This window comes from Diuraphis noxia, unplaced genomic scaffold, assembly GCF_037042655.1.
Source record: "Diuraphis noxia isolate RWA-SAM2 unplaced genomic scaffold, SU_Dnox_SAM2 contig0001, whole genome shotgun sequence".
Lineage (NCBI taxonomy): Eukaryota > Metazoa > Arthropoda > Insecta > Hemiptera > Aphididae > Diuraphis > Diuraphis noxia.
This window is the reverse complement of record NW_028301711.1, coordinates 30,517,972-30,540,888: the sequence shown is the minus strand read 5'-3', so window position 1 is coordinate 30,540,888 and position 22,917 is coordinate 30,517,972. Positions and strand designations below refer to the sequence as shown.

The 22,917-nt window shown below is 28.0% G+C and overlaps 1 protein-coding gene across 1 annotated transcript; it reads right to left on the bottom strand.

Annotated features, from left to right (window-relative positions):
- Positions 1-8,395: 8,395 nt before the first annotated feature.
- On the bottom strand, positions 8,396-16,003 carry LOC107172090 (dynein intermediate chain 3, ciliary-like). The gene is made up of 10 exons (XM_089216219.1): positions 15,537-16,003; positions 15,314-15,475; positions 14,765-15,029; positions 12,932-13,185; positions 11,088-11,249; positions 10,237-10,445; positions 10,003-10,138; positions 9,642-9,788; positions 8,797-8,964; positions 8,396-8,592 (listed from the first exon to the last, which is right to left on the bottom strand). Exons 1-10 carry the CDS (start codon positions 15,708-15,710, stop codon positions 8,554-8,556), a joined length of 1,716 nt encoding a protein of 571 aa, XP_089072345.1. The 5' UTR covers positions 15,711-16,003; the 3' UTR covers positions 8,396-8,553.
- Between the last annotated feature and the right edge of the window lie 6,914 nt (positions 16,004-22,917).

Below are 22,917 nucleotides of genomic sequence, written 5' to 3'. Positions count from 1 at the left end.
TTCAATTTCGGTATAACTATTATTTTCATAATTTATTATTGACCTGAGCATTCAATATTTTCTATGCGAGTAATTTTTGTATTTGATCCATCTTTCAAATAATATTAATGTTGATGGCGAAATGTTCTTTTTTTCATTAATAAAAAACATTATGATATCTAATTTGAATATTTTGTGAAAAATAATAAACATTTATATATCCTCACATTATGTAAAAAAAATCATTTAATGCGGTTTATAGAATACTTATGATAAAAAAAAAAACATAATATTAATAATTTTGAGTTTTACTCTATAAAAAATTACAAATAAAATGTATTTCTGGAGCTTACATCCATCCATCTCCATAAAAAACTTTTTAAATATTTTTAAATGTTTTCACTTTTTGTTTTTTGTACAAAAGTCACTAATTTAACACATAAACAGTGCAAGTAGTATAATATAACGAAATGGTATAGTTTTTTTTTTTTTTTTTACAACAAAAAGTCCAAAATATAAACAAAAAATTAAATTGTTCACGAGTCCAATAAAGTTGAATGCTACTGAACATAAGTGTAATGGTGTTTAATAATAAAAGTCAATTTAAACTTTACAAACTACATTAGTAACTTTACAAACTATTATTATTATGATATTTTGTTTTAAGTAGGTACTACCTAAATACCTATGCATATGAATCCGTTTTAATGATACTATATATTTTGTGATTAATTTATTAAAATATCATGGTAAAGGTAAGACTAAAATAATAATAAAATATATTTATAATATAAAAATATATATTTAAATATATTTATAATTAATATTTATATTAATTTATTAATACTTTTTTTTTTTTTATTAAAAAACACAATTTACAATCTGTACACAATAATTACAATAAGCAAATTTGATGTATTTACGTAAAATAAAATAGCATGAATAGCGTGTTGAGGAAGAAACCCATTAATAACACATCCTTTTATAATTTAATAGATCTCTACATCATTTACGCTTTATTTTGCGTATTGGGTTTTATGGAAAGGAGATGGTGAACATATGTGGTATTGGGGTATAGTTTTAATATTTAATACTTGACAAAACATTTCATCCTATGATGTCATTTGTTTGTTTGCATGATTACTTTTATCTTTACATAATGGCTAATGTGCAGAAGATACTTTACAAAATTTAAAGATTTTTTCATTCTATACAATGGCAATATTAAAATATTAGTAGGTATTATGTAAATAGATTAATATAAAAATATACTTCAAATTAATTGAAAAATTGAACAACTAACTTCATTTATCGAAACATATCACAGTGAAAGGGTATAAAAAAAAAAAATGTATTTTATTACGTTAGGTATATATAATTTTTTTTTACTTTTCGTAGAACAGAAACACTCAAAATATTTAAATTATTAAATGATTTTATTTTTCATAATATGTACTCCTAGCACTAGTAATTACATTTTTTATTATAGATGAATTAAGTTGTCAAGCTAGCTGTTTGGAAAAAAATTGAATTAATTATTTCTAAATATTTCTTATTTATTTTACTACAGTGGGGTAATTTGGTAACCTAACATTGTGGGGGGGGGGATAAAATGTTTTAACATTTTACCTATACCCCCCAATAAAAAAAAATTAAAAGTATTTATTATAAGCACCTTTCAGAATTCAGAGCAATATATTTATGTACACATGAGACATGGAATAAATTTCGATTAATTGTACAAGTCGATAAGTTATTTTTAGTTCAATAGGACTACGGAAAAATAGTAGGATAGGATAAGATAGGATAGATATGACAATAGTCTTTAATCTAGATAAAATAATACTTTATTGCTCGGGGTTTATTTTTGTTCCACTACACAATGCATAAACAAACTCAAAACATATTGCAATAGTGATACTTTTAAACTTGCGTGGCTGCATTTAAAACGAACTAGGTACAAAGTATTTATGTACTACTAGCATAAAGGATTTGTTTTTTTTTTGTATTATTTCTATAAAGTATAAAATATAGACTATTTATAATAATATTAATTCGCCGAGGTATTTGATTTCAATGTACCTATATATATATATAAAAAAAATAATATTATTAGATAAAGAAGTACATAGGTGAATGCAGTTAACCAGTCTTAAAAAAAAGGTCATTAGGGGGGATACGACACCCAAATCCCCCCCCCGTAATTACGCCACTGTTTTACTATAATTATTATCACTATTTTGTTTCTTAGTCAATAATCTTTAAAATTAAAAACAAAGTTCCCTATAATAGTTTTTAAAAACTCCAAAATAACGAAAATACATAGTTAACTAGTTATTAGTTATTAGTTAACTAGAATTTTTTCCCAGCCGTTTACTAGTCAATTTTTTAAGAATAATTATAATTTGGAATTTGGATTTAATATGTGTATTTAGTACTGTTCGTTAGAATATTAGATAATTGTAAAGAGACGTGACATACATTTTCAAACTAAAAAATATCCAATTGTTCTTCTTTCTTATTTATTTCTAACCTAACCTAATCTTTATCGGATTGTTGCGGTGACTAATTCCGCCATTAAGTCATGTGTAACGTATATTAAATAACATAATATTAAACGTTGAAGTTGATCTAAATTCATGTGAAAAATATGTTTTTAAACAGGACCACTTTCCCAGACCTGGGGTCAAAGGGGACACACACGCAGTTCGCATAATAAATAATATTATAATAAGCATATAACTTCGTATGATTTATACATATACAAGCCACAAGGTAATCATTAAACATGCTCACACCCCATTTTTATGTTTAAATTATGCGTTGAAATATATTAAAATCCTAATTTTTGGGATTTTTAAAAGTAATTTAACATCAGTTTTTCGAACAAAAACTTACATGTCCTCTTAATGTTCCAACATCACCAATATTAGTAAAAATATAATATCTTGTTTATTAAAAAGATATTATTATTAACTTTTATTTTTAAAATTATATTAATCTATATACATTTTGTAATATTATAAAATCGCCTTGGTATACTTGACTAAGAAAAAATTATTCAAATATTTTATACTTCATACTTATGTATAGCAAGGTACCTACCAAGCTTGTATCCATTTACAAAGTACCTATTTTTTAATGTAGTGTTCCTTATAGTAATTAAAGTATAACGACTCAGAGCATACCTATTCATTTAAATTTAAAATTTCAGTTACAATCAATCAACATTTTTAGAAAACTAGCTGATTAACATACAGTATTAAAACATGTAGATTGTCAATTAAAAAGTAATGTTTGGTATTGCCATATTATAACAAATATTGTGAATTGTTTCAAAAATATCGTATTTAACAAGGTACCTATAGTTGAACATTTAAAAAATCAAAATTTGACTATATTATATTTAAGAAATTATCCTTTTATTATGTATATAGAAGTGACCATGCTTGATTAATCACTCTGTATATAGTATTGTGATATTGTGTCCAGTAAACCAGTCATGGCGTTCAATGACGAAATGTGATTCAGTGTTTTTTCTTGTTTTCTAATTATATTATCCATAATAGTTACAGCAAACTCGAAAACTCAAAATAAATTTACTCGAGTTAGCAACGATGTTTAAACCTAAATAGCACCTTAATATTGCATTGGACTTAAAATTAAACAACTATAGGTACGTATTGCTTTTTTTAATACCTTTAGCACATTGACGTAATATAGGTTATAACTTATAACCGTCTTAAAAATGAATAAAAATATATCCTTTAATCTATAAAATCTTAATAAAATTAAAACTTTCTCTATCATACATTATATTGTATTATACCTATTGTAATAGACGTTTAATGGTCTAATTACAAATAATTTCAAAACATAATTCTGAGCATAATGCATATTTGTTTCTTTATTTAAAAATAAATAAATTTAATACAATAAAAGTTTTGATATTAGCAATAGTGATATTAAAAATATTGATTATACAAAGTTTTAGATAAGAATATAATTTAAATGCGTAAATAATCAGTATATAATTAATAATAACGAATAATTTTTACACAATTCTACTGTCCCTTTTACAAGTACTACTGTTTGGATACTCACGGTAAAATTTGTATTAAAGTTGTAATAACTGCAGCAAATATATATAATAAGCGACGACGTGGTGATTATTTTAGCCAGTACGCGACGGTATATACGGTGAATATGTCCTTGTTCTAATCTAGGTGGCCGAAAATGTGGGACATCACTTGTAAGAGAATAGTATAGTCAATAAAAGCGGACGTAAATACGCATTAAAATTTAAAATACGAGCAGATGGACGGTATGCGAGCGAACTGTTTGCGCGGTTCCAGGCAAGTCATCGGGTCACAGCTGATCGGCCAAGCAGATGACTTTTTCTCTATCTAAGAAGCATAAAGCAATTGTCAATTGCTAACAAGTAACAAGATATCAGCAGATATCAGCTGTTAGCTCAGGTGCTAGGGAATTAGTAGTACCTAGTACCTACCTCGGATCACTCTCCTTTTTGACAATTACCTACGCAGCGTGCCGTTCGTAGTTGTCCGTTTTGACAATGTTGGTTTTCGTGACTTTTTTATGTCTACGTTCGGTATTTGGTACAGCTGATAGTATATAGGTGTTTTATGTATATTAAATGATAACTAAGGTATGAATTTAAATAAAAGACGTCCCGCCGACAATGGTCAATATTTCACCGCCACACAGCGCACTCTGTTGTCACTTTATCGGAGTACGTGCATGTGTAGATCGGGATCCTACCGCTACGTCGCATGTCGTAAGCGTAGGTATAACTGATAACGACATGGTACGTATTATTCCATGTTCGTTACAATATTGCTACTTTTTATTTAAAATGCAAACTTTATTTCCTTATTACACTTATTGATTTTTATCGCTTAATGATTTTTCTAATAAATATTATTAGGTAATTGGTGATGAACTTGTTGTAGCTGATACATCAAATGAATTGTATAATTTAAGCGGACATAGCGATGATATATCTTATTATATAAAGAAAACCGTAAGTTAATTTATTTATAATTTAATTGTATTACCTGATCTAATACCCATAGACCATAATTAGATTTTAATAATTTTATTTTAGTTAACTGATAGGGAAAAGTCAATAGAAATGGAAAAACAATGGTTTCCTAATCCTGATTATAAATTTCCTAAATTTGGAGATAGGAACTTAAGATTTCAATACTCGTGGTTGCTTCAGTTTAAATAGTTACAATACTCAAAGGAGCAAAAAGGAGTATATTGTAGGATATGTGTATTTTTTAGTCATGATATAGTAAGAAGAGGGACCCTTCAGACTTTAGGAAATTTAGTGACGAGTAAATTTGATAACTAGAAAAATCAATAGGTACTAAAGGCCAATTTCAAGTGCATGCTAATACTCATTATCATAGAACTGGCCAATACAAGTATGACAATTGTCTTACTGTGAAAAATAATTAAGTAGACTCTGTGGAATTACAAATAAAAAATGCATTGAAAAAAGAAATAGAAAAAAATAGAAAATGCATTTTACCCATCATTGAAACTGTTTTATTTTGTGATAGACAGGGAATCGCACTTAGAGGTCATCGGGAAAATAAACCACTTATTAGTTCTGAGTTAGATGTCAGTACAAATGATAATAACGGAAATTTCAGACATTTACTGAGATTTCGAGTAGACTCTGGAGATTAAGATCTTTCAGATCATTTACAAAATAATGCGAAACATGCGTTGTATGTTAATTGGATTTTACAAAATTAGATTCTCATGATGTGTAACAGTTTAATTTTAAAACATTTTGTAGAAGATATAAATAAATTTAAAGGGTTCATTGTACTAACCGACGAAATAACTGATATATCACACAAAGAACAGTTGCAAGATACATTTATACTGATCAAAAAGAGATCCTAGAATATTTTTTGCAGTTTGTAAAAGTCAAGGATGTTACTCGAAAAGCACTTGCTACAACCATTTTGCAATGTTTAAAAAGTATTGGATTGTAAGTAAAATATGAAGTCGGTCAAGGTTACGATGGGACAACAGCAATGTCTGGTAGGTTTAACAGTGTGCAGACACACATTAGAAACGACCACCCTATGGCATTATATGCAATGCGCATCTCACTGCCTAACCTTGCAATATCGCACAGTTGTAATGTAGCAGATATTAGGAATTCCACGGGAATAATGCAATCAGTGTGAACATTTTTTGGATATCCTAAAAGACAAAATATCTTACAAGAACAACAACATAACACCAGAATCCAAGTCATCAAAATTAAAGTAATTTTGTGCTAAAAAATGTATTGAACGTCACGATGCAGCGGCAAAGCACTCTAAAATATAAAAATGTTTTTTTTTTCAAATTCACAACCCCCCCTCTCCCATCCAAAAATGAATCCTGTTTGCGCCACAGTGTCTTATTTTCTTGCTGTTAGAAGGTACTATAACCAAAGTACCTAAAGCTAATTGATAAAATTATTATTTTATATTACATAAAAATTTTTGAATGTAAACAACACACCTTGTATTATGTAGATTACAAGCAAATTATTCAAACTGTAGACACTGAACAGACGCTGAATAGGCATTTTGTATTACTATAACATATTCGTTTTATATAGTAGCCTGTAGCACAATTAGTCGTTGATTTATATTACGCTTCGGAGCACTATGATTATTCACATCAATTATACATATTATTATATTATTACATATATCCGATCTTATTATTATTTACATCTAGAATCTGTATATCTGTGTACCTCAAACACAAATTGCCATTTTGCTTATATAATGGCTAAAAATGAGATAGTGATATATTTTCATAATTTAAATAACAGATAAAAGTAATATATCTAACTATGAAAAAAAAACACCATGATAAATCACAAAACTATTTAAATTAATCGTTAAATTGAATTGTTTTTAATTTAGTTACTTTTGAGTTTGTTACTATATTTTATTAGATATAACTAACATATACAATATTTGTTTTGTTAATTCCTATATTTAAGGTAGCTTTTATATGATTTGAAGAGAAGTATACTTGTATACATATAAATAGATAACGGTTAAAAAAATATACAAAGTAATAATCTTACAACTATGTTCAATTTAGTTTATCATTATGTAATTTTATTCGTTTTATCGAGAGTAAATCTAACAATTCAAGTATTCAATTGGATGATATTTATTGAAGTGCATTTCGATACTCAATATTTTTTGTTCTTTCTTCTGATGCGTACACAAGTAAATCAGAAGAAATGGGGAATCGGAAACTAGCTCCAACTTATTTCTGTAAAATAATAGCAACAACCAATTAGTTTATTATTGACAAAGTTTTCTCAAATCTACCACAAAATTACGAAAATCGTCAGTGGCTCATTGAACGAGCCATATTGGAGTAAATACCTACAATCAATAACACCATTCTAAACGAAATTCCAGGCGACACGAAACGTACCAGTCCATCGATATCGTAATAAATCAAGACAAAGTTGTAAATTATCCAACTAAATTCTTAAATTCACTTGATTCGTCAGACATGCCATCACATGATATAACATTAAATAGTCAGGTACTAACACTAATCAGTTACGGGTCCCTAAAATACAGTCGAACTAAGAATTTATATTTCGAAACCTTAAGGCTTAGACCATATAGGTACATCATGAGGAAACTCATATCTCTTTTAGTGCTCTCAGAACAAGCTACATGGAAAGAGTATTATACTATGCAGATTAAATACCACTCCAACTCACACTAGATAAAAATACTCTTATATACTATATTAAAAGGAAAACTATTTTGAATTAAATAGATCATATAGATTTATTTAAAAACCAATACTCAACATAAATCACAATTTCACGAAATAACTTACAACACACTACACTGACTTCAATTGTTGTGATAAAATAAAAATATGGACATCTGTCAAAGAAAAAATCATCTTTTAAAAATTCTCAACGAAGAAAAATTTTCAAAAATCATAAAATTCAACTCTAAGGTAGGATCAAATTCAATCGCTAAATGTAACCTCGTCAACTTAGTTAATCTCTATTGAAAACACACTTTAAATTATATATTTGTAAATATTATCAAATATGTATTTTAATTAAATTCAATTTTTTTTTTATGTTAGCTTTAGAATAAATAAAATATAATGGAAAAATGAAGAAGAATCTGCTAAAATATATTCAAAATTATAATTCATATTTAAAAGTATGCACGCCTAATCCAATGTAAGACAGTTTTCAAATGCAGTTATATTTAGAAATAATATAGGTAATACATATTACATAAAGCAGTTCAGATATTTATAAATATTTTTTTTGTTAATCATCTATATATATAGGTACTTAATATTAGGTTAGATTTTGTAATAATTTTGTCATTGATTTGGTCATATCTAAAATTAATCAATTAAATTTACTGTTTATTATTTATTTATTTAATTAATTAATTATATATTGATCATTAAATTGAAAAGAAAGCAGTATCCGGTTTATATTCTTCACTTTTAAATTCTAAAATTGTATCATAGGTCCTCAGTCATTTCATTAACCGAATTGTGGCACTGAAAAAACGAATTTATATCATAAAATAGAATACATATTCTGATTTGTAATGGTAATTTATCCAAGCAAATAATGTATTCTAGTATAGGTACCAATCATCCATGTATAATGTCACCCATACTATAGTTTTTAATTTTATAAGTGGTATGTAAATAGCAAATATGCATCTGGTATTTGAAAAAGATAAAATCACAATAACTCACCAGCCTATCAACGACTTCCGCTATTTCTTTTTCACATTCTTTGATCGCTAATTCAGCTTTTTCATTGAAATTATCGACTTTATTTGGCAATTTTGAATGCATTTTAGTTTTATTTTCACGGATCTTAGCTTCTATCAATTTTTCTCGCTTAGTTTCCCTCTCAAACATCTGTTAATAAATAATATAAAATTTTAAAAAAACGTCATCCATTGGAACTTCCATTGATTTTGAGACCATAAAATAATTTCTACACTATATAAAAACAAAATTTTAGTACATCCAAATATTAAATGCATTTACCAATTTTTATAAAAGAATCAAAGTTATAAATATTAGACCAATTATTTTGATTGAATTCAATTAAGTATTAAAAATCAGTAATATAAAAAATAAGAAAAAAGGTAAAATTATATTATATATAAAAAATCAATTATTATTTATGGCTTAGGCAAATACTTACAATATGCTAATATTATTACCACATGATATAAACATTAGAAAAAACAATTAAAAAATGTTCCATCCTATTAAATTCCGTATCAGAAAAGACTATCATAACTGCAAATAATAATTTATGATATTATATTATAATATAATATTATTTTTTGAAATACATAACTAGAATAATTAATAGCTATGCAAAAAACTAATAAATCGATTATAGAGAAATGTTAAGAGAATTTACAAATAAATGTAAGGGGGGGTCCCATACCTAGCTAAACAATTTTTAATATCAAAGGTCTAAATTTCAAGCAATTCCATTGTTATATGTTGTTCGTGAACTAAGTGCCCTTTAGTTGTCATTAATGTTTGAAGTTTGTTGATAATATAGGTACGCAACTCACAGCTGTCAACCGTGCTCTATCATATGGTCCGGGAGTCACAAACCAATCGTTCATTTCGATCACTCGTGCTTTACCACATTCGTCACCGACAGCTATTAGTGCTCCGTCTTCATGGCATTTAATACAATTTAACCTATTGTCAGACACCTGATTAGAAGATAACGTGTATAATCCAAATTATATTATGTTCTGTGTATTATTTTGTAAACAATTATTATGTGTTAACTGTATTGTAATAATAATAATTTTATGTATGTTTCTTTTGTAAATCTACATTTGTAAAATTACGCTAACGAGCGTTAATTAATAATAAATAAATAAATAAATAATAAAAATAAAAATAATTAGTATCTTTGGGTACCTTAATAGAAAGTATCGGTTTTGTTTGATGCTGTAAAACATCCCAACAGTCCATGAACCCATCAGATCTGGTCGTATAGAATACTGAAGGCTTCGAATTGCTCCATTGGCCGTCGGTCAATCTTATATCATAATTTCTGTAATAGTATAATATAATTTGATGTGTAAAATTAAACCCCTCGTTTTATTAAATTTATTTTAATATTTCCATATTGGTATTTATATAGATACGTACTTGGTCCACATAATTTGAGATTCTTTTGTCTCTTCTGCCCATATTTTGGCCTGCCAATCGCCAATGGTTAAAAAGTTTTTCAAAAACGCAGGATTTCGATGCACCGAATAAACTTGGCCATAATGACATTTATAAGTAGTAGGTATTTTTTCTAAAACCGTTTTACCTTTACGGTTTCCGTCAAACACGTATCCACTTTTTGTGCCAATCTACTTTTAAATAATATGAAAAATTTTTCGATTTTTCACTTATAAAAAAATTTATAATTTATGCAATATAAATTATTTTAATAATAATTTCAATCAACAGTTTCAACAGTCCAAAAAAATCAACAGATAGCATTATGTTCCATTGTTTTCACAGTCTAGTCACGATTACGTTATTTTTAAGTTTTTTAAATTTTTATTTTTTTTACTTTTTAAGTTTTTTAGTTAAGTTCTAAATTTTCAATCTCTGGTTATAATAAACAAATAGTAATAATGTCAAACAGTGGTATAGCCAAGTATGTGAAGGAGAATGGGGAACACTACATTTTTTTACAGTTTTCGTATATAGGAAAACATTATAAATAATAAATTTACAAATGCGAAATAGACAATAAAAGGGGAGGGGTTAAACACCCATACATCTTCTGGCTACTTAGAACATACTTATGAGTATAGCGTGTTTAGTGTATTGTGTACTTTTTTCGTAGGCCTTTATTTTATGCAGTTAAAAATTATCCTCTATTAATATCAATTAATTTTTTTTTTAGAATGTTTGGAAAGGATAACTGATACTGACTGATGAAAAACAAAGTATTTTCATGTTATCGTAGATTTTTTTTATCCCGAGCGAACATTTTTACGTACCATGAAACGTATTGGAATTGAAAAATGGTAATCTATGCAAGCAACTGCATGTGAGCGGCCCCAATGAATCCATTCTGGTGTATCATCGACATCAGATTGCGATAAATCTAAGAGCACTGTGTCCGTGGGTTCTTTGAGGTTTCTAATATCCCACCACATGATCTGTGGAAGAAATCAAAATATAAAAGCTATTCTATTGTATATAATATGTTTAAACGATATTGTGTTGTGAAATTTACTTTATAATATTATAAATTAAAGATAACAATTATTTTTAAATTCAAAAGTGTAAAAATCTCAATATTTTTCAAAAGCAGCAGGCGAAAAATAAACAAAATATTAAGGAAAACCAAGAATTTTTACGCAAAACTGGTTTTAAAAAATTAATTTTGGTTTTTGCCGTGACTCAAAAACAAATGACCGTATAAATATGAAATTTTTACTCAATCCTATGTAAGCATTTCCTATATAGGTGCCATAAAACTTTTAAAATATTTTGACTTGTGTTGAGCTGTTTATGGACATTTACAGATTCCAAATATTTAAGTTTTTTTTCTATAAATATCAATAAAATTTTATTCGTTGGGTACAAAAGCTTGAAAATTTAATACATGGTCTTTAATATTATTACAATGGTAGTTGAAAAATAAAAACATAATCACAATTTTTTTTATACAAATTTTATACTTTGAATTTTGAAAAAATACAAACTAGAACTCATGAAAATCTCAAAATTATTTTGAGTTAGAAATTTATAAGAATTTTTCCTTTGATATCCAAGATTCAAAAATATAAAACAAGATTCCTCATAACTTAATTACAACGGGGATTTTAGATTCTGAGTGAAACGAGAAATGTATTTATTTTACCATGTGTGTGTTTTTTTTTTATGACTGTCATCACGTTTTGGTGCGGTAAAAATGCTTCGGATTTTGACTTCAGTATACTTTGGAGGGTCAAAAGTTAAAAATTCTCAATATTTTTCTTCAATTTTTTTTATAAGCACTCAAAGTTTGAATTTTGACAACATACGTAAAAATCACGAAAATTCACAAATTATTTTATGCTAGAAATTCATAAAAAATTTTCCTTTTAAATCTAAGATTTGAAAATTGTTAATAATTTATAATCCTAGACAGGTAAACCGTCTCCGCTCAGAATCGTTTTTCGTATAAAATGATATAATATTATTGGATTCAAATTTAATTCCATCCATTACAGTAACCCACTTGAAACCTACTGTACAGCAGAGCGACATCCACGACTTATCCGCTTTTTTATTTAGTGGTTAATCAAAAACTATTAAACACGAGTACTTGAAACTTTTATCACAATTATTTACAGAGCATTTACTATATACGATATAATTTTTAAAATATTTCAACTATTCCTATGTTATTTATAGACATTTTAAATTTGAATTTTTTTTAGTTTCATATTCTATAAATATCAATAACATTTTCAAATATAATTTCAACTCAAATAACATTTCGATGAGACAATAAGCTAGAAAATATAAATACAAGGTTTCTCATAAGTTTAAATAAAATATGTATATACACAATATACATTGGTACTTTTTTATTTAACCGTTCAAAGTTCAAATGTTGAAATTTTACCAATAACTTAATATTAAAATATCCTAGGCTGACCAACCGTCTCCGCTCAGAATCAATTTTCGTATTCAATGATATTATATCACTAAATTCAAATTATTGACCAGTTTGTAACCTACTATACAGCAGCACGACATCTACTTATCCAATTTTTGAAATTTGTGAACAATATTACTTTTTCATTCTAGTAAAAAGTGAATTCGCTATAATTATTTAACATATACGTGCTTGGCCATCACTGGATCCTGTCAAAAATTCCGAGTTGGTCTTGGATTGAATCCATTTGAGACTAAGGACAGGGTCACGATGACCATTCCTGATATCAGAAATGCCGACATTTGTGGAACTGGTTCGCATGTCCCACAACGCGACCTGTCCATTCATTAAGCCACCCGCAAGCAGTTGTCCGTCTCTGTGGTGAAACTCAATCTTGGTGATCGGGTATTGTGACTCAATCGTAAAATGTGGAGATGTAAACATTTCTGTAAATTCAAGAGATTCGTATATCAATCAATGTATTCCCCAGGAGTTCACTGCTAGGAGTTATAAAACTCATAAAAAGATGTATTGATTGAATACATAACATTATTATTAGTCAATAACATGTATTAGTTAATACATAAATAAATTGGTCAGGTTCGGTATTCCACGATTAGTCTCCACATGTTTTAGATAGATGGAAGTAATATTTAAACTTATTGTAGCATAAGATACTCTTAAGTACTAATATATTTAAAAGCACCGTCACCCAAAAAACCGATAACTTTTTTCGTGATGTTCGACATACTCATTTTTTGCTTGAAAATTAAAATATTGGAAAAATTGACACCACTTAAGCACATACTCTGTTGTCATCTAAGATATTGATAAGATGATATACTCAAAATTCACTTTAATCTCAAAACTAACAGCACAATAATGTAACGGACATTTAGTACCTATACGTTTGTATGGCAGAGACAACGATCGCGCGTCCTCGTAAATTACTATGTTTTTGCTCTATAAAAAGTAAGAAATAATATAATTAATATAATTTTAAGTGATAGGCAACATACGTATAACTTCTCACTATTACCAAACGTAATTCAGTCCTGTGAATGTGTACATTATCTACGAGCGTTGTGTTATAACAACGCGTATTTTTAAGTCATTATTTTAAATTTTAATACTGAAAATATAGTTTGTCTATTTTTAAAATACACATTTTGAAAGATAAATATTTTAAGACTACAAACGTCTTATTGAAAGTAAAAAATAAATATTTGACTATTGTTAGTTTATAGATCATATTTGTTATCCATTTTTTACACCCTGATAGTCCTTGAATTTTTAAAGAGTTATGAAATACAATTCATTTTTAATATGAAACAATCTGGATGTTCTACTCTTTCAATTCTCTAATCCATAATCAACAAAATATCAAAATAATTGGGCAATCGAATTTTTTTTTTTTTGAAAACGTGTGGTTATGACGATCGCAGACATCCACCATAAAATACGTAATTGTAAAAATTGATTAATATAATAAATATAAATAGGGTCTATCATTATTTTATTTTATTAATTGAGTTTAATTTATAGAAGCTTAGCTACAGAATAACTTTAAAAAATGAATTATTTATTTACTTTCAAAAACCTTATAAATATAATAGATATTTGGGAAATGGTAGTTCGCTACTATCACTTGCACCGATTATTTTCACACCAGAAATTTAAAATGTGTTTCAATCAGTTATTTGATGTTTATATAGATTTATATTCTTGGCCGTATGGCATTACTGGTATAATATTATGGTAAAAATAATGTTCAAATACTGTCGGTTATTATAAATTATTAAAAAAAAAAAAAAATTCACCTTTCATATTTTAGGTATATCTTTATTTTAATAGGACACTAATTGTTCTATTCTAATATGTTTTACTTTTATCATCACTACTCATGTAACTACTGATAATTTAACTGTGACAATTTTAATTCCTCTGTAATAAGCAAAAACCTTCACCAGTTAACCGTAAGATAGTTGTAAATATCGTGTAAGTGTTAACTTTGTAATTCCTTACCAAAGTCAAATACGTAGGAGTTAGAACTGTTATTTAAATTGGCCATCTGGAATTTCAAGTCTGCAAAGCTAATCGCTAACAATGAGCCCTGTTCCGATGACCAAGATATGTTTTGAATCGGTCTTTTTGGTACACAGGGGTCTACGATAATCGCCACTGTTTGATAAGACGGAACTAGTGTTTGGAATTCTTGACATTTTGGATCGGTAAAGTACGGTTGAAATATATCTATTGAATTATTTTGTTTTATGAAGTGTTCGGTGAGCTAAAAATAACCGAACAATTTTTTAATAGTTTTTTACAAACGTACCTATCAATAAAAAGAAAATATTTTATCATTTATTTACTTGGCTAAAAATGTATATTAAAGGTAAATTCAATTTACACTGAATACAATTATATACGTTGACTGATTTTTCATTTATATTAATAAAACATGTTTTATTTGTGACAGAGTTAGTAAGAGTAGGATGAGGGAAATATAATACAAAATGTGTGTAATCGTTTCTATTACGATATGAAATTATTTCTGTAAATATATTTACATACAATTGACATTTTCTTAACCGATTGTAAATACAATTTTTCTTTTTCCGTTTTCCTCCGAAATCTGGTTACTTGTTCGGGATCGTCCAGGTGTACATCAACAGGCCACCCTCCTTCTCTATGTGCGATTCCGTGATCAAAATACTCCACTCGTATCGTATTGGCCTATGCACACCATGTCAATATATAGTAAAATGCATTATTTCAACTGGAAAAAAATATATACGTCATGCTCCGACCACTTGTTGGTTTCGTTGGTAGTCTTGTCAACCGGATTCTTTTGTATCCAATTTTTCTCCAGGCTGGGGTCTGGCGTCATATTTATCAACACTATAGGTCCGTGGTTGTGGAATCGACATTGTTTGCCGTAATCACTTCTTTTTCTTTCATATGTATACATTTTCACAGATTTTAACAGAGCACTCGACAATCACTTGGGACAAAATAGACAAAAAAATGATTTATGATAAATCCGGTGAATACATTTATGGATTATGCATGCACATATTACCAATAACTTTTTGTATATATTTATACGTATCAACGGTCTCCATAGCCACAGTTTATTAATTATAACTAAATTTACCTACCACTAACTAAGAGTGTTTTGTATATTTTTTTTTGTTATGTAGAATACGCTTGCTGAGCATTATCGTCTCAAAGGGTTTTACTAAATATGTTCTTCAGTACATGATACACTGATATTTTCCACTTACATTAGTAATTACTAATTATACATTTTAGATCACATAATATTTTTAATCACATATAAATATCAAAATAAATATGATGCAGTTCAATTTTCATACAATAGCGATTTTAAATGCAATTTAGAATTGTTTTATATACAATTACACTTATAAAATGTCACTCTAGAATATATTTTACAAATTATAAGAAACTTTGTATTTTCAACTGTGTTCATAATGCGAATTATTATGAAAAAAGGATGGAAAGTGAGTACCAATTTAATATTGTGTACAGTTTTAGTTATAGAGTAGGTCACTATAAATTGTAATGGATGTATTAAAAAAAATTAAAGACCATATTTTTGAATTTTTTTTTTTGAATCTATTTTTTGTACTACCTTATAAGTATCCCGTGGTGATAATAACTTTTATTTTTCAAATGAGAACCGCTTTTTTACTGAAAATTATATAGCAAATAATTTTTTTAAATTTTAATGTATCTTTAAAAATGAAAAACTATTTGTAATCTTAGATCTTAGATTTAGTTTTTATGAAACTTGAATCATTTTCGAAAATTATTATAAACTATAGCTAAACCCGTGCACTTAAAAATTCTGCTTTAAATTCTACTTGGAAGTTCTACTTTTTATATGTCACAAACTGTTGTTAAATCCATTTCCTGTGATTTTTTCTAGCAGTATACTTTTATACGTATAGACAGATACGGTTAAAATGATATACTAAATAATAATCTTGCAACGATATTCAATTTAGTTTATCATTATGTAGTTTTATTCGTTTTATCAAGAAAAGTATGACAATTCAAATATTGGATTGGATGATATTTGGGCCCATCACTTTTTAATTTAGCCTACCTTCTGCCCATAGGTCTAATATAATATTATGTATTTCTTTACCAAATTTCGTTTCAGGCGGTCCAGCCGTTTAGGAATGTACAATGGACGAAAAAACAGATAGAAATTCATTTATATATATAATATATATAGATTAATTATTTTATATCGTAATAGTTATAGGTATTTAGTTTTTTTTTTTTTTATTGATTGTTTACAACTTCGGCAACAAAAGCCATTAGTTATTTTATTTTTTACATTACGTTTGCTTACATGTTTAGATTTGGTTATAAATATTGGTTTGCTTGAGGAAGTACTTAGTTTTTAGTTTTTTTATTCCAGTATAAACTATTTATAAGAAATCTAGTATTAAATTGTCAAGCTTTTAGAACGAGAAAAATATTCTCTATAGCAAAAGAAAACCAAAAAAAGATGAAAATTTTAAATGATTATAAACAGCTGAAAAATAGTTAAGATAACCTGTTTGAGGAAAAGAATGTACCTATAGGTACTAACTTTAATAAAAAATTAACATGACTTTCTGGTAAAATTATTTATTTTTTTAATATACGTAGACAAACTTATGGATGACCAAGTATTAAGTTTTCAAGTCATAGACCTAAAATCAAAAAGGAAATTTTGTTTTTACGAATATCATAAAATTCAAGTACAAAACTACAAAATCTTATTAGGTATATTATAATCGTTTAGATTAACCTATAATAAGACCTATATTAAACCTATTCAAATTACACACATGCCTACTTATGACAGAAAAACATAATACAATTATTTGGTACCCAAACTTATTTATAATAATTTCCTAAATTTAATCGGGTTATTATTATTAAACTGAGACCTAATTGCAAATATATATTGAAAATCACGTTTAATTGGCATCACTCTTAAGTCGTTTAATCTGGATGGGCTAATTCGGCACGGACCACGTTCTCAGAGGATTGAACTTATTAATTTCCCAGTTTTATCTAATGTATCATTTGGGTTAGTTAACCAAATAAATCATTATGTAGCATGTAATATACAGGTACGCATATCAGATCGGGAATTTATTACTTAAATAGTTAACCAAGAACTTAGGTATACACTATACATTAATAGTTAATACATTATAGCATGAAGATACATTTTTATTTACGACATGAGTAGGTAGGTACTATAATATAATTACGAAGAAGTAACTATTAATATCTATATTATTGTAATAATGTAATTTATTACTCATACTCTTGTTTTCGGGTTAAAAACTTTTATATAGGTAATATTTAATATGATTGCCGATTGATCTTAGAAAATATTTATTTATTTTTTCATACCTGTACATTTTAAATATTTATACTCGTACATAATTTACGTAAATAGGTTACTAATCTTTATACTTAACAGGATTTTTCTTATATGTATACTTGCTAGATATAAATATTTTATGTATTTTAATGGTTAGGTTAAGTATATTATACTATGTATGACACATTATTTGGTATACTTAAACCGTAAATATAATATAATATAATTTTAAATTCTAAGCGGAACAGATAACCTAGCCATGAATATTGATTTTAAAATAACGTGTATTTTTTTACTTCTAGGAGTAAAATAGATTTTTCTGATACTTTGAGTGAGTAGGGGGTGGTAAAAGGTAAAAAACTCTCAGTAGATACTTATACGGCTTATACCTACATTTATAAAAATATTTTTTCATTATATATATTTATATTTGTATATATTAGTATTTAATTTATTTTTCTATTAGTCATACTGTTTGCTGAACTAATTTATAGCTTGCTGTTATTCACTATTATGAATGAGTACTATCAAACCGTCAATGGGGTAAAAATAAGCTCTTAAGTATTTATATAACTCAATTCAAATCTAAATGTTTTGGAAATATTTTTATGTAAAATAAATATTAAAATATTCTGCGAGAAAGTTTTAAGTTCCAATGAACAAAATTTTTGAATTATATCAAAATGCTCAAATTAATATTCTTACTGCATGGTAGAAGATAGGTTGTAGTACCTATTTATAGGTTCTATCCAAGTTTTTGATATTTACAGCGTAATTTCAAAACGATTAACGGCTTAATTAACCTTAGTTAACTTTAGTGAGTCAGTACCTCCGCTGCATATAGAATGATTGTGTAAATTTCTAAATCTCTCATCCAATGTACCTTTATAGACAATACAATATAATAATACGCTACAATATATTATAATATAGATACCTACCTTAGTATATGCATAGTAAAGTTAAAAAAAAAAACAAAATCGAAAAATCGAAAAATGTATATTAAACATTAAACGGAGGAGAAGTCTTTTGATTTATGGATAATACAACACGTAGTGTGATGCACATAATATTATTATGAAGGCATTATAGGGAGTTAATTTCAAAGGGAAAAATTCGAAAGTTAACTACGTAATTTATTTTTCCACACTCAAAGTGGCTGATTGTATTGTAATCATTATAATTATTAAAACACGGGTATAACTTGTATAACTTTAATAGTAGTAAAGGGGCGCGTTCCTTGAATATTAACCACACTATTATTATTACTTCGTATAATATATATACAGGTATTATGTAAATAACCTGAAGTAGGGTGAAACGTTTTACAAAGAAACTTCGCTCGTACATCGGAAAAACTTCAAACTCGATATTCAGTGGATTAGGAGGTTTATACGATAAAATATATTGTTATCATATAGTTTTAACTGAGCAGGTAGGTACTTCAATTACCTATATCGAAGTGGACCGTGGCGATAGTGATAGACGATTCGTTTTCACGCATTGTACATATTATTATGTTAATTCATCGTCGTACTGCATCTAAATTATATTATATTATTTAATATTTTCCAGCGCATCATATCGGCGAAGTGCGAATATAGTATTGTTTAGGAAATTTGTTTTTTTTTACCATCGCCACCCCTTATTGAACCTGAATGTTGTTTAAAGTATTTTGCAAATTATTATAACTTTTATTAGTTTATAATTTATATACTTACAACATTATACGTATTACGTATACCTATACTATGAGTTATACTTGTAAAATTTAAACCGAACAATATGGACGAGTCGCTACACGATTAATGCAAATGCGTTCAACACCTCAGCATCGTCAAATAATACAACTTTTAAATAATATTACCAGTTCGGTTCCAAATGTCATAATGTGCGCACGTCTGTTCATTAGCAATAGGCTCGCTGCTCTTTTTTTCTAATCGTAACCCTCCTTCAATGTTTCGTCAATAATAATAATCAAGTTATTATGTCATCTCAACCTAGTGTGGTTTCTTCCGAAAATACAAACAAAAGAAATCTTTCTACTTCTTCCCTTTCGCCAAAGACAGATGAAAATAAAACCAAACTATTCACAAGTCCAAATCGGTTCTCCGTTCTCTCTAAGTGCGATGACATCGACACGAACACATCTACAACCAACGTTCAAATCTGCAACAGCAATGACAAAATAAAGGTACCACCTGTTTACATTAAAAAAGTGGGTAACATATCCGCCTTTATCTCCAGTCTTTTGACCAAGTTTGACCCTACAGATTTTATTTGTAAATCCACGCCCTCCTATCTTATCGTCCGAACTCATTTTGTTGAACATTACAATCAGTTATTAACGCATTTAGAGGAGAATTATTATTGTTATCATTTATATTAGCCAGATTCTATGCACCCGCAACGCGTAGTTATTCGAAATCTTCACCCAACTACTGAACTCGAAGACATCATCGCCGGCCATTCAGAATTGGGCCACCACGTCACCAATATGGCAACATACATAATATTAAGTGATTTTCGTACAAAACGAGTGGCCTTTGCCACTTTTCTTTGTTGATATCCAAAAAGCTACCAACAATACGGATGTATTCAAGATTGAGTTTCTTCTCAACTCAAAAATTATTATTGAAAAATCACATCCACCAAAAAGCCCTCCATAGTGCTATACGCTATACATTCCAGTCTTACGACCATACTCGAAAATATTGTTATCATGATCCATGTTGTGTAAAATGTAGAGGAAACCACATCTCAAGTTGGTGTACTAAGCCACGCGACTCTCAAGCTAGATGTGCGCTATGCAATGGCACCCACACTGCTTTGTAGTTACAAAGGTTGCCCCGATTACAAAAAACTTAAACGTGTTACTCCTCCAATAAGGCAAGATCCTCCCATACCTACTCCTTCACCAAAATACAATACTACCATAACCTTTTTTGCTACCAATCACTAATCAGCATTCTTATGCTCAAACCACCTCCTCTGGTCGAAACTATTTTAAGCTTTCTTCAAATATTGAAACTTTATTATCCTCCTTCAACTCCGAAATTTCTCATATCAAAAAACCTCTATTCTCCCTCCTTACTTCACTTCTAAATAAGTTTCAATTATCAACAATTTAAATATATCAAATGGTATTAATCACGTTATACCTCTTTGCTTACTATCTGTTCATTACCTGTCTTTTAAATATTAATTAACTTATGCTCTATACATTCATATCTTATATTTATATTTACTCGTATATATTATATAGACCTTAATGTCATTGTATGTTCACAATCAATTTATTGTATATTATTAATTATTATGCTATTTAATACTCTATCTTTGTTTTGTTTTCGGCTATAATTTTATTTTATAGTCGTTATACATACCTAATTGCTATTGTTGTATAATTGTTGAGCTATAATAGTTATTCTAGAAGCTAATAAAAAAAATAATTAAATAAAAACTAAATAATATTAAGTATTCGTATGATCACGTCAAAGGGGAATATTTTTTTAGTTTTTATAGACATTTTTTTTCTATCTATATATTCGACTACAACTTCAGCATTCGTTTGGACAAGCGGCCCTCCGTGTGTCTATACTTTTTACTCTGCGTTGACGTCCGTAGAAAATCAGACATTATTATAATAATATTACCCGAAACCTACTACATACATTACAATAAAAAAAGACAAAATTATACGGGTTATACAAGCACTCGCATTTAATGTCTCGTGGGCGTTCCAAAGAATGTTGTATAAACATTATTAGATGAATGTTAAAAAGGAGCTATCGGTCCGTCCACTTGTAATTACATATATTATTACAACACGCGTTACCTAGGTCTTGCAGTCGTACGCGCGCCTTAAGGGACAATATTTTTTATTTGGTAGGTGCCTATTAGGTACCTATCGTACAGACAAAGTATCTCTCCCATTGTAGAAAATAAAAGGAAAGAAACAATAATTAAAAAGATGAGAGGCTAAAAAATTCCGTATCGTGGATTTTTGTTAAGTGGCTGTGTTGAACGAACTAATTCTCCGTTTGTTCTCAAATCCATATCATACGTAAACGTTTGTGGTGCAAGAGATAGAGAGAGAGTGCGTGTATAACATTTTACTTTATCGTATTTCACCGTCAGGCTGTAACAATACAGCTATAATTACCGGTCGAACAAGGGGAAATGGGAAAAAAATAACTGTCAAAAACCCAGGCATATGGTCTGCATTCCTTGCAGACACTCGTTTTTTTTTCGGCCGCCTACACATCGGATAAATAAACAACAGTATCATTAATTATAGCATAGCCGCATAGGTATAATAAACCTATACGCAAATACGCTACCGTGGTATATCAAAAACCGCATTTTTTTCAACATCCTATTATATCCACCTATATTGTAATATTTTATGGAGAACTCAAACTTATCAAACTGTAAAATGTAGGTAAGCACTATTTTTGACACTAACGTTAGATATCCACAGGTGTCATGCATAGTAAGTACCAAGTATATTTATTGTTTACCATACCAAAAATTAATATCTACATAAGATTATTTTCACACCGACAATCGATATATTATGGTTCGAGCTTCTAGTTTTGTATAAAAATAAATTTTCGTGATTTTATATATAAATTATATTTAATTTTACTATAATGTAATCACAACAATTTATTTTTTTAGTTGGCAGTAACTATCGACTATATAGCGTGTCCTGAATACTACCATATGATAATTACAAAGTGTAAATGAGTGGGTA